This window comes from Pteronotus mesoamericanus, unplaced genomic scaffold (assembly GCF_021234165.1).
Source record: "Pteronotus mesoamericanus isolate MK-2021 breed Mesoamerican mustached bat unplaced genomic scaffold, CSHL_Meso_final contig_75, whole genome shotgun sequence".
NCBI lineage: Eukaryota > Metazoa > Chordata > Mammalia > Chiroptera > Mormoopidae > Pteronotus > Pteronotus mesoamericanus.
In genome coordinates, this window is record NW_026555249.1 from 1494454 (window position 1) to 1506888 (window position 12435).

At 38.3% G+C, this 12435-nt stretch overlaps 1 protein-coding gene across 1 annotated transcript; it reads right to left on the minus strand.

The window, feature by feature from the left end:
- Positions 1-723: 723 nt before the first annotated feature.
- On the minus strand, positions 724-1339 carry LOC129079041 (rRNA-processing protein FCF1 homolog). Its single transcript, XM_054584003.1, has one exon. It carries the CDS (start codon positions 1318-1320, stop codon positions 724-726), a length of 597 nt encoding a protein of 198 aa, XP_054439978.1. The 5' UTR covers positions 1321-1339.
- Between the last annotated feature and the right edge of the window lie 11096 nt (positions 1340-12435).

Sequence of the window (12435 nt, forward strand, 5' to 3'; positions counted from 1 at the left end):
GGTTATGGATGGTGGTAATGGCTGCACAACAATGTGAATATTCTTAATGTCAATGAACTGTACACTTAATATGATTAGAATACTAAATTTTGTCCTCTGTATATTTTACCACAATGAAGGTAACAAATAAATAAGATCTATAATGGGAGAACTATGAATAAACATGCCTGATATGTATGCAGAATATTTGCAAAAGATAATCATATTTTCATTTAAGTGTGAAAAATTGACAAAAATATGAACTATGGGATGCCTTGGAGGAAGGAAAAATCTTAATCAAATATCCTTGAAAGCATGCTAATAAATAGGACTACTGGTAAACCTACAAATGTTATTAACAAGTTGAAAATTCTTATCTTAAAATGTTTTTAGGAAAATATATACAATTTTCCTAAAATTGACAATATATAAAATTGGTTATTTAAATACATATGGAATTGAAATTATAGGGGGTATAGCTGGACAAAGTATGGAGGTTAGTTATGCAAACTCTTTTTTTTTTTCTTTTTTTGTGAGCAGTCATCTGATTTATAGAGGTAACAAATATTAAAATGATACAAAATATCATTTTCAAAACAACATCAAAACGTGAGTGCATTTAACTATACACAGCTCATAACAGAGCAAGTGGGTGAGTGGAGCAATAATAACTCATTCTGTAGCAGGTTTAATATGCTGGCAAGAGAGAAAGTTGGTTGAAGTAGAGAAAGTTTGTCTTAAGTACTAGAACCGAGGGGCTCCATAATCATCTGGCATCCGCTCAATGTTGTACCTATGATTAGAAAGGTACATGATGGGAACTCCAGGGATCTTCCTGATTCTCCGTTTAAGGTCCCGGTCAACTGTTGCCACAATGTAACTCTTGTGCTGAGTTACTTTCTGTACTAAACAGTCATCTGCATAGGTTCCTTTGTGTGTGCACGGTAATCGTTCAAATCCTGGATCCTTGGCGATCCTTAGAGCCACTCGATACTTCTGCCCCAGTTTTTCAGTTTCAGCCATTACACAGTCAGTTATACATGGGATACACTTGGCATAGAGACAGTCCATCATTGACTGCACTAAGTCCAGTTTAGCCTTAATGGACAAGTTGATAAAGTTGGTATCAACCAGGATGTGGTAAGGTGGGCCCAGTTGTGTGTTATATTGGAAGAATAAGCAGGGAGAGTATTGGGGAACTTCTCTTTCCTTGAGTGCACTAGGATCTTTCTTTTCCTTCTTTTTAGGTTTTAATCTATCTTTTTCTTTAAGCCTCTGATCTCTCAGACTAAGCATTCGCTTCATGGTCGCGTATTTCCTTGTTTTCTTTTGCTTGCCCATGATCACTCCGCACTCTTGTTTCTTCTAGTTATGCAAACTCTTAACAAACGGGCCTTAAAGCAGAGATGCCTCAGAACTGAAAAGGCTTCCACACGTCCTTCCATATTTTGATGGAAAGAAATCTGTCAAAACCCAAATACAGTCACTGAGAAAGAAAGATCATTTCATGGACATTTGTCTTGATGGACTTTTATTAAAAAAAAAAAATTTCAACTTCAAGTGTTCTTTTGCTTGTAGAGCTCCCAAGAAATTCTTTGATTTCTTGAATCATTATGAGAATCTGGTGCTGGATGAAATCTGTTATTTACGTTGAATTCTATTTGACAACTCAAACCTTTGTGCTATCATACATGCGTTATCCAATAGAAGATCCATTACAAAATTTAGAAAAGTAGGAATTGAAATTTTAAAGGTATGGGTTAAATAAGTAATTTTAAAGTTGTAAATGAGGTCATATTAAGAAATTATGCAAAATTAAGATTGCACAATTCAGTTTCATTTTGCTCTGAGCCCGTAGCCCTTGCTGAGTAGCTCATTTGGTTAGTGTCATCCTCCTCAACCCCCACTCCTGGTACTCAAAGGTTTTGGTCAAGGCTCATACAAGAAGCAACCAATGAATTCATAAATAAGTGAAACAGCAAATCAGTGATTTTCATTCTCTTTCCCCGCCTCCCATCCTCCAAAATCAGTAAATAAAGAATATTTTAAAATATCACTTTTAGTGCCATACACTAGCGATGAAAAAATCCAAAGTGGAATTAAAAAACAATTTAAAATAATACAAACATGTATTCAATGTAGGTTTTAACATCTACTGGGAAGAGAGATTATGTTGGGTCTTAGTGAAAAAGATGTCTGAGGATTAAAAAAAAATCAGGGCAGTTGAACTTGTTATATAGATTTGGGAAAAATGCATCTCCTAGTAATTAGTTGAATCCCTACAATGTAATTCTCCAGGTTCAATTATCAAGTAATTTTATCCCAGAATCAATGTTCATTGCCAAAAATAACAGTTTAATCTTCAGGACTTTATTTGAAAAATGTTTTAAAATGTGCTAAATAAAAGATGTCTGTGTTTTAAATTACATAAAAATTTAGATGTTTTACTAGTACTTTAATCAACTTAGATTGCTCTTAAATACCCAGGAATTCTTGATAAATGAAGTATTAGAAAAGAATGTCCTATTTTGTAGTCATTTTTTAAAGGTAGGAATAGTTGTCGCTACGTGCAATTTGCTGCTTGCAGAGAAGTTGATAGCCTTGGCTCAGGAGGTTCAAAATGGAAGGTGGGATTTTAAATAGTTTCTCTGCCAACAACTGGTAAACTGTAGCTTTTGAAAGCTCCTCTGCCAACCTTTCCAGTGTAATCCAAAATGAAGAACACTCTACACCAATGGTTAAAGATAAAGAAAATGAGATACTTTGTTCTGAATTTTGAATATTCATTCTAAAATTCTTTAGAAGCTTGAAGTGGTTATTGATATTATAAATATGATTAGGTAGCAAATGGTGATATTAAAAAATACAAGGTCAACATTATTTTGTTTTTATACAGTGTTCAACATTTGTATTAAATGGGCATGATTATTGAAATGCAATCAAGGAAATACTTATTTTTGTCTTCACTTCTTAAAATTTTTCAGAATAGAATGATAACTTTCCTGCACCTTAATGAAAAACTAGGACATTCCTGTGAATTTTCATTACTCTCGGGTAATAATGATGTTTTAATAATAGTGGTCACATTGAGGGTCAAACACACATCAGTTTGGTAATTGCATATATCTAATCTCATAATTAAGACGTCAATTTGCATTTAAAAAATGACTCCCATAAATTCTCAAACAGGACATGGCTCAGATGTATTCACCTGCTTTTAGGGAATGGAGTGTGGTAGGTTTTCCTCTAGCCCTATAATTCCTCTTCTCACTAGAAAATTTTTACTAAAACCAAAGCCACTGACAAAGGTGATAAAACTCTTAAGATGTGTGCTCTCTGACCAACCATAAAAAGTTATTTTCTAATGTAGCACTATGATGGCTTTGTACTGTATCAACCTAACTGAAATTAGATTCTGAAAAATATTCTTCCCTGTATGGTTTGGTTTAGGCTTGACTGCAACAGAAATTTTCTTGACATTTGGATGAGAGAGGTGAACTAACATCCATTATTATTCTCTGAAGGTAAAGCCAACATTATTGGAGTAAGACCAGACATTATAGCAACTTCCACATGATGACACTGATCTAGATAGAAGCTCAGGTCTTTGGCTTCAGCCAAATCTCAAATTGCAGCTGCTTTAGTACCCAATAGATGTCTTCCTTCAATAGCTTTAGATCCTGGGCCAGGCACGGTTGCAGTTCTAGAGGAAAGGCCTTCCAGTGTAACATGTAGGTAGCCCATAGCATAGAAATTAGAGTCATGAGACACAGATCAAGTTTCCACTGGTCCTCAAAAGTTATGGTTTGTTCTCATACTGTCTCTGTCCAAGCCTGACACTATCACGGAAGAGAAAGATATTGCATAGACTATGTACCCAGCTTTCATAAATGTGCATGGTCTGGCCCCTCTAATGAATCCCTAATACCCTGCTATTTTTCAAATACCACTCCAAAGTGTGTTCTCTTAAATTTCAAGAGGGGTACATACTCCCTTATTTTTCCATGTATAATGTATACCCATATTTTTGCCCAAACTTTCAGAGTTTAGAAATATTAAACTTTCAGAGGTCAAAAGATTAAAAAAATCTTTTGTTTTAATTTTTAATTCAATAATTTTTAGTTATGTTTAGATACTTATTTTTGATATTATAAGGTAATTTTATCATTTATTTTTGAAAATCTGACGCAAGAAATTTTATGTAACAAATAATTGCAAAACACAAGAACAGATACAAGGTTCTTTCAGGTACTACCCACATATAATGAGCATCCTTATTTTTCCCTAAAAAAAATGGACAAAAAGAACATACATTATGCATGCCAAAATACAGTATGTCCCAAGTTGTAGGAAATATACAGTGTTAGTCTTTGAAGCCCCAGACACTAAACTCAAAAGAGGAGTGGTGCTTTGATAGAGGTGATCACTCCCTCTTATGATATAAATTGGGAATCACAGCATAGTGCCACACCGAAGATACTTACTTCTCTTTCAAGAACTTTCCTCCATCTCAGTACCCTTGATTAATTTATCTCCTTGTAGCTTGAAAGAAATCGGGATCCTACTCCCACATGGTATTCTGAAAGCTCACTCGGTCATCTTTTTTCATCCTAACGCTATTTTCAAAGCGAATATTTTAGCATCATTTATTTAATAGACAAATATTTTAGACATACTGATTCATTTAATCCACAATACCTGGCTATGAAGTGAAAACTGAAGGTTCAGTTTACACAGAAAGCAAATAATGACTTTTATTTGCTTTTCTAGCCAATTAAGCTACAAACTGTACTGTTTTAAAATCCTCCTTTTAAATCCTCCTCGACATGTTTACTGGTTTTAGAGAGAGGGGGAGAGAGAAAGAGACAGAGACATCGATGTGAGAGAAAAAACGCTGATCGGTTGCCTCTCATACATGCCCTGATTCGGGGCCAGACCTACAACCTAGACATGTGCCCTGACAGGAATTCAACCCACAGCCTTTCAGTTTACAGTATAATGTTCCAACCAACTGAACCACACTGGCCAGAACTCTTATTTTGTTTTGTTTTCCAAACTACTCTTTAATGTACATTGACATACTGTTTTCAGTGAATTTCAGTAAAGAGTATGGAAATATACAACATTTTACTGAGTTTTAAAGTAGATCTATACCACCTCCTCAAAAAAAAAAACCCCACAAAAAATATCAAGAAGACTTTTTCATTCTTGGTTCTGTACAGAATTCAAAACAAGGATCTAGTAACTGTGTGGGAGAAGTTCTTCTCGACCCTCTTAGTCCCTGGCTTGGTCTGAAAGTTGAGGTGACAAAGACAATTAACAGGAAAAAAGCATGCAAATTTAAAATTGTACACCTTGGTAAGAGCTCTTTCAAGAGAATAAAGACCTGAAGAAGTGATAAGAACAGGAAGCTCTTATGCCTTTTAGACAAAGAAACAATAAACTTGTGAATAATTAACAAAACAAAGAGATCTGGTCCAGGGACAGTAACAAGGTTTGTTTGAAGATACCTCTTTTTCCTCTGGAACAATAAGATTATCTCCCATAAAAGGAGACTACTTCCTGTCTTTAGGCAGAAAAGGAGGAGTTTTCTGCATTTACTGCTTCATTATTGCCTTCAGCTCAAAATAAGTTCTTGGTCACAGAGGGAAATTTTGTGGTGAGATTCTGGTTTCCTTAATAACTAAATTATAGAATGAAATTTTTTTCAGTGTTGTAGATTGTTAAAGTCAAACAGTTCTGAAAATCAAGCATTTAAAACACACACACTTGTTTACTTAACACCTATGGTGCAAAAAAACACAGCACTGTGGAGTCCCATTCTTCCCACTTTTCCTCAAATGATGAGGTGAGATAGTTCCTAAGGATGTCAGAAATCCTACTGGCTTATGATCTTCCAAAAGTGAAAACCTCAGAATGCAGCAGGCGTTCCACTTCCGACCGACGTTCTTTTTCCGTAGACTGGGTCCCCTTAGTGTAGGCTGTAATCATTTTCCCCTCTTCCTTCTCGAAGCACGTGAAAGCTTGCGTTTCGTAAGTGAGAGAGGAAGAAATTTTCACTCTACACAGGACTGAGCAGCTAGACCCATTGACAGTCTTATCTGAAGGGCTTCTGCCCTAGGAAGAGCCCCCGATCCCTCAATATTTTCCAGACTTACCTTCCCCTCCCTTTTTCCTGGCTCAGTAGTGTATTTCAGCGTACATTTCCTTTCTCTTCCAGGAAAAGACAAATTAATAATGCCTGCTGTAGGGGTTTTGCACCAGTCGTGACCTCATTTGGGAATGTCTCACATATTTTCATAGGTAACTCTTTCGTATCATGCTGCTCCCGGATAAATGTAACCACCTAAGAGAAGTCCTCTCTGACCATATATTTTCCATTTCCCATGGTTTTAGTTTTTGCATAACACTAATGACTCCATGAAAATTTCTGTGAAAATTGTCTATCTCTTCGACTTGATTATAATTTTTAAGAGGGGTAAAACGTGTGTATCTTGTTCAACATTCTTTCTCTCCTCTCTAAAGTGTGCTTCGTACACAACAGCATCCAATAAAATGTCTGTGAACTGAGTGAATGAATAAATGAACAGTTCCTTAACACTAGAATTATTTTTTTTTACTTTATGAATATGTCATACATGAAATCAATTGGATATATTTGCATTGGGATTCCAGTTCCTTTTTTGTTTTTTGTTTTTTTCCTCCACATGAGACAATTACAAATACTTTATTTTTTTTTATGTTTTTATTTATTTTATTTATTTATTTTTTTATTAATTTATTTACTTTTTAAATACATTTGTCTCTGCCTTCCCCCCCCTCTTTCCCTTGCCCCCTCCCACCTTCCCTCCCTCATCTCTTCCCCTTTGGTTTTGTCCATGAGCCCTTGCTATATGTTCCTTGACTTTCCCCTTCCCTTCCCTTTCCCTGCCCCCCACTTCCCTCTTGTCTCTGTTGATTTCTTTTCCTTTCAGTGTTGCTGGTCATATTTTCCTTGCTTCTTTGCATTGTTGGTTAGGTTCCGCTTATAGGTGAGATCATATGGTATTTGTCTTTCGCCCCCTGGCTTCTTTCGCTTAGCATGATGCTCTCCAGTTCCATCCATGCTGTCGCAAAGTTTAGTACTTCTTTTTTCTTTCTGCTGCGTAGTATTCCATTGTGTATATGTACCATAATTTTTTGATCCAGTCATCTACTGATGGGCATTTAGGTTGCTTCCAACACTTGGCTATTGTAAATTGTGCTGCTATGAACATTGGGGTGCATAGGTTCTTTTGTATTGGCGTTTTGGTGTTCTCAGGGTATAGTCCCAGCAGGGGAATCCCTGGATCAAAAGGCAGTTCCATTTTCAGCTTTCTGAGGAAATTCCACACTGCTTTCCATAGTGGCTGCACCAGTCTGCATTCCCACCAACAGTGGACTAGGGTTCCCTTTTCTCCACAGCCTCGCCAGCACCTGTTGTTTCTGGATCTATTTATGATGGCCATTCTGACCGGTGTGAGGTGGTACCTCATGGTGGTTTTGATCTGCATTTCTCTGATGGCTAGAGATGCAGAGCATCCTTTCAAATGCCTCTGGGCCCTCTGTATCTCCTCCTTAGAAAAGCATCTGCCCAGGTCCTTTGCCCATTTTTTGATTGGATCGTTTGTCTTCTTGGAGTCAAGTCGAGTGAGTTCTTTGTATATCTTGGAGATCAAACCTCTATCTGATGTATCATTAGCAAATATATTTTCCCAAATGGTTGGCTCCCTTTTCAGTTGGCTGATGTTTTCTTTAGCCGTGCAGAAGCTTCTTATTTTGATGAGGTCCCGCTTGTTTATTCTTTCCCTTATGTCCCTTGCTTTAGGAGACATATCAGTGAAAAAATTGCTGCGTGGGATATCTGAGAGTTTCCTGCCAATGTTCTCCTCGAGGACTTTGATGGTGTTGCGACTTATATTGAAGTCTTTTATCCATCTTGAGTTTATTTTTGTGTATGGTGTCAGCTGATGATCCAATTTCAATTTTTTGCATGTAGCCATCCAGCTCTCCCAACATCATTTGTTGAAGAGGCTGTTATTGCTCCATTTTATGCTTCTGCCCCCTTTGTCGAATATTAGATGTCCATAGAGACCTGGGCTTATTTCTGGGCTTTCTATTCTGTTCCACTGGTCTATGGTTCTGTTCTTGTGCCAGTACCAGATTGTTTTGAGTATAGTGGCTTTGTAGTAGAGTTTGATGTCCGGTATTGTGATCCCTCCTACTTTGTGTTTCTCTCTCAGAATTGCTGCGGCTATTCGAGGTCGTTTATGGTTCCATATAAATTTTTGAAATGCCTGTTCTATTTCTGTGAAATACGTCATTGGTATCTTAATAGGGATTGCGTTGAATCTATAAATTGCTTTTGGTAGTATGGACATTTTGAGGATATTAATTCTTCCCATCCATGTGCACGGTATATGCTTCCATTCATTTGTGTCTTCCTTAATTTCTTTTTTCAATGTTGTATAGTTTTCTGCATACAGGTCTTTTACGTCTTTGGTTAAATTTATGCGTAGGTACTTTATTTTCCTTCTTGCTATATCGAATGGTATATTTTTCCTGATTTCTTCTTCTTCTATTGCATTGCTGGTGTACAAAAACGCCTTTGATTTCTGAATGTTGACTTTGTATCCTGCTGTTTTGCCAAATTCACTTATTAGGTTGAGGAGTTTTTTGGTAGAGTCTACAGGGTTCTCTATGTACACTATCATGTCATCTGCAAACAATGATAGTTTTACTTCCTCCTTTCCTATTTGGATGCCTTTTATCTCTTTCTCTTGTCTGACCGCTGTGGCTAGGACTTCCAATACGATGTTGAAAAGAAGCGGTGAGAGCGGACATCCTTGTCGTGTTCCCGATCTTAGTGGGAAAGCGTTCAGTTTTTGCCCGTTGAGTATGATATTGGCTGTAGGTTTTTCATATATGCCCTTTATTACGTTGAGGAATGCCCCATTTATTCCCATTTTGCTGAGTGTTTTGATCATAAATGGGTGCTGTACCTTGTCAAATGCTTTTTCTGCATCTATCGAGATGATCATGTGGTTTTTGTCTTTTCTTTGATTTATGTGGTGTATCACATTTACTGATTTGCATATATTGAGCCATCCCTGCATCCCTGGGATGAATCCCACTTGATCGTGATGGATAATCTTTTGAATGTATTGCTGGATGCGGTTTGCCAATATTTTGTTGAGGATTTTAGCATCTATGTTCATCAGGGAAATTGGCCTGTAGTTTTCTTTCTTTGTAGGGTCTTTATCTGGTTTTGGGATCAGGGTGATGCTGGCCTCATAGAAAGAGTCTGGGAGTCTTCCCTCCTCTTGGATTTTTTGGAATAGTCTGAGAAGGACAGGGGTTAGCTCTTCCTTAAATGTTCTGTAAAATTCTCCTGGGAAACCGTCTGGCCCTGGGCTTTTGTGTGTGGGAGTTTCTTGATGACTGCTTCAATTTCCCCAACTGTTAATCGGTCTGTTCAAGCTTTCTGTTTCTTCCTCCTTCAGTGTTGGAAGATTATACTTTTCTAAAAATTTGTCCATTTCATCAAGATTTTCAAATTTCTTGGCATATAATTGTTCATAGTAGTTTCTGATAATCATTTGTATTTCTGTGGTATCAGTTGTTATTTCTCCTCTTTCATTTCTGATATTATTAATTTGGGTCCTCTCCCTTTTTTTCTTGATGAGTCTGCTTAAAGGCTTGTCAACTTTATGAATCTTTTCAAAGAACCAGCTTCTGGATTGGGTGATCCTCTGAATTGTCCTTTTTGTCTCTATGTCATTCAGTTCTGCTCTAATCTTGACTATTTCTTTCCTTCTACTTGCTCTGGGATTTATTTGTTGTTGTTTCTCCAGTTCTTCAAGTTGTAGTGTTAGGTCTTTTATTTGAAATGTTTCTATCTTTTTAAGGTAAGCCTGTATTGCTATGAACTTCCCTCTCAGGACCGCCTTTGCTGTGTCCCATAGGTTTTGGACAGTTGTCTGTTCATTTTCATTTGTTTCCAGAAATTTTTTGATTTCTTCTCTTATCTCATTATTGACCCATTCATTGTTTAATAGTGTACTGTTCAGTCTCCATGAGTTTCCAAGTTTTTGAAGTTTCTCTTTGAGGTTGATTTCGAGTTTCAAGGCCTTGTAGTCTGAGAAAAAGTTTGGTATTATTTCAATTTTCCTGAATTTACTGAGGCTTGCTTTGTGTCCTATCATGTGGTCTATCTTTGAAAAACTGCCATGAGCATTTGAAAAGAATGTGTATTTTTCTTCTTTGGGATGTAAGGTTCTATATATGTCAGTTAAGTCTCTTTGATTCAGTGTTTCATTCAGCGCCACGATATGTTTATTAATGTTTTGTTTGGAAGATCTGTCCATTTTTGACAGTGGGGTGTTGAAATCCCCTAGTATCAGTGTGTTGCTATCTATATCTTTTTTGAAGTCCTCCAACAATTTCCTTATAAACTTGGGGGCTCCTATATTGGGAGCATATAAGTTTACAATGTTGATGTCTTCTATATAGATTCTTACTTTAAGTGTGATAAAGTGCCCTTCTGGGTCTCTCTTTATGGCCTTTGCTTTGAAATCTACTTTGTCTGATACAAGTATGGCAACGCCAGCCTTTTTCTCATGTCCATTTGCTTGGAATATTGTTTTCCATCCCTTTACTTTCAATCTGTGTAGGTCTTTTGCTCTGAGGTGGGTCTCTTGTAGGCAGCATATGTGTGGGTCATGTTTTCTTATCCATTCAGCTACCCTGTGTCTTTTGATTGGGGCATTTAGTCCATTCACATTGAGAGTTATTACTGATAGAAACTTACTCATCTTTTCTTTTTGTACTTGTGTTCCCCTCTGTCTCATTCTTTTCCTTCATCTGCTTAAACCAGTCCCCTTAGCATATCTTGGAGTGCTGGTTTGGTAGAGATGTATTCTTTTAGCTTTTTTTTGTCTGGGAAACTCCGTATTTCTCCTTCTATTTTAATGGAGAGCCTAGCTGGGTAGAGCAGCCTTGGCTGTAGGCCCTTGCTTTTCATGGCTTGGAATATTTGTTGCCATTCCCTTCTGGCTTGTAGTGTTTCTGTTGAGAAGTCAGCTCCTAGGCGTATCGGGGCCCCCTTGTATGTTACTTTCTCCTTCTCCCTTGCTGCCTTGAGGATTCTCTCTTTGTCTTTGACATTTGCCATTTTAATGATGATGTGTCTTGGAGTGGACCTCCTAGGGTCCTTCTTGAGTGGGGTCCTCTGTGCCTCCTGGATCCATGAGAGCCTTTCTCTCCTCAAATTAGGGAAATTTTCCATCATTACTTTTTCGAGGAGGTTCTCTATTCCTTGCTCCTCTTCTTCTCCTTCTGGTATCCCTATTACACGGATATTATTGCGTTTCAGGTTGTCCTGCATTTCCCTAAATGCTTCTTCATTCTTTTTGAGCCGTTTTTCCATTTCTTGTTCTTTCTGGGAGCTTTTTTCTACCTTGTCTTCCATCTCACTGATTCAATCCTCAGCTTCATCCAGCCTGCTTTGGATTCCTTCTACTGTGTTCTTCAATTCAGAAATGGTATTCTTCATATCCTCTTGTGTCTTCTTGATAGTTTCTATGTCCTTTTCCAGGCTGATATAGTTTGCTGTAAGATCCTGATAGTTTCTCTGCAGTTTCTCATAGTTCTCTTTGAGCTGGCTGAGCTCATTGAGCTTCCTTAGAACCATTGTTTTAAATTCCATATCTGATAGTTCCCTTGCCTCTATTTCATTGAGCTCTCTCTGTGGGGAGTCCCCTTTTCCACTCATTTGGGGGGGAACCTCTTTTTCTTCCCATTTTTGTGAGAGTCTGTTAAGTATTTTTGTCCTTTACTTTTCTTTCTGGGCTTGCCCCTGATGAAGTCAGTTGTTGACCCTATAGGGCCTTGGGTTGTTTGTTTGAGCCTTTCAGGAGTCTAATGCCTGTGTCTGACTCCTGCTTGGAGCAGCTCTGTGACCCCTTCGGTCAGGGCTGGGCTATTTTTTGGGATCTCTCTGCGCTCTCACGAGAGCTCCTTGAGCGCATTCCCAGCTCGGCAGGGTCCCCCACTTGCCTGGGCTCACATGTGTTTGCCCCAGACCAGGGGGCTTATTCGCGACCTCCCGTGCTCATCTGGCCTCCCTGGCACGCGAGCTTCGCGGCACTGGTCAGTTTAGGGTCTTCTATTGTGTGTTTTCCCCGCTTTTGGCTCTTTGGGTGCGTTGCTTGCCCTCGCCAAATGGGGACTACGGAAATGGGAGGAAATCAGCTCTAGGACTCTCCGGTTAATCCTGTTTCTGGTCTCTCCTCCAGGGACTCTGGGCAGCTCTACTTATTTTGTGGGCTGCTCCGCAATCGCGGTGGGGAGGTCAATTTATACCTGCCCTTGCCCCTCTGTGCAATCCCTCGCAGGCCGTATGGGTGCCAGTCTGTGTGGGGCCTTGCCGGCAGGTGC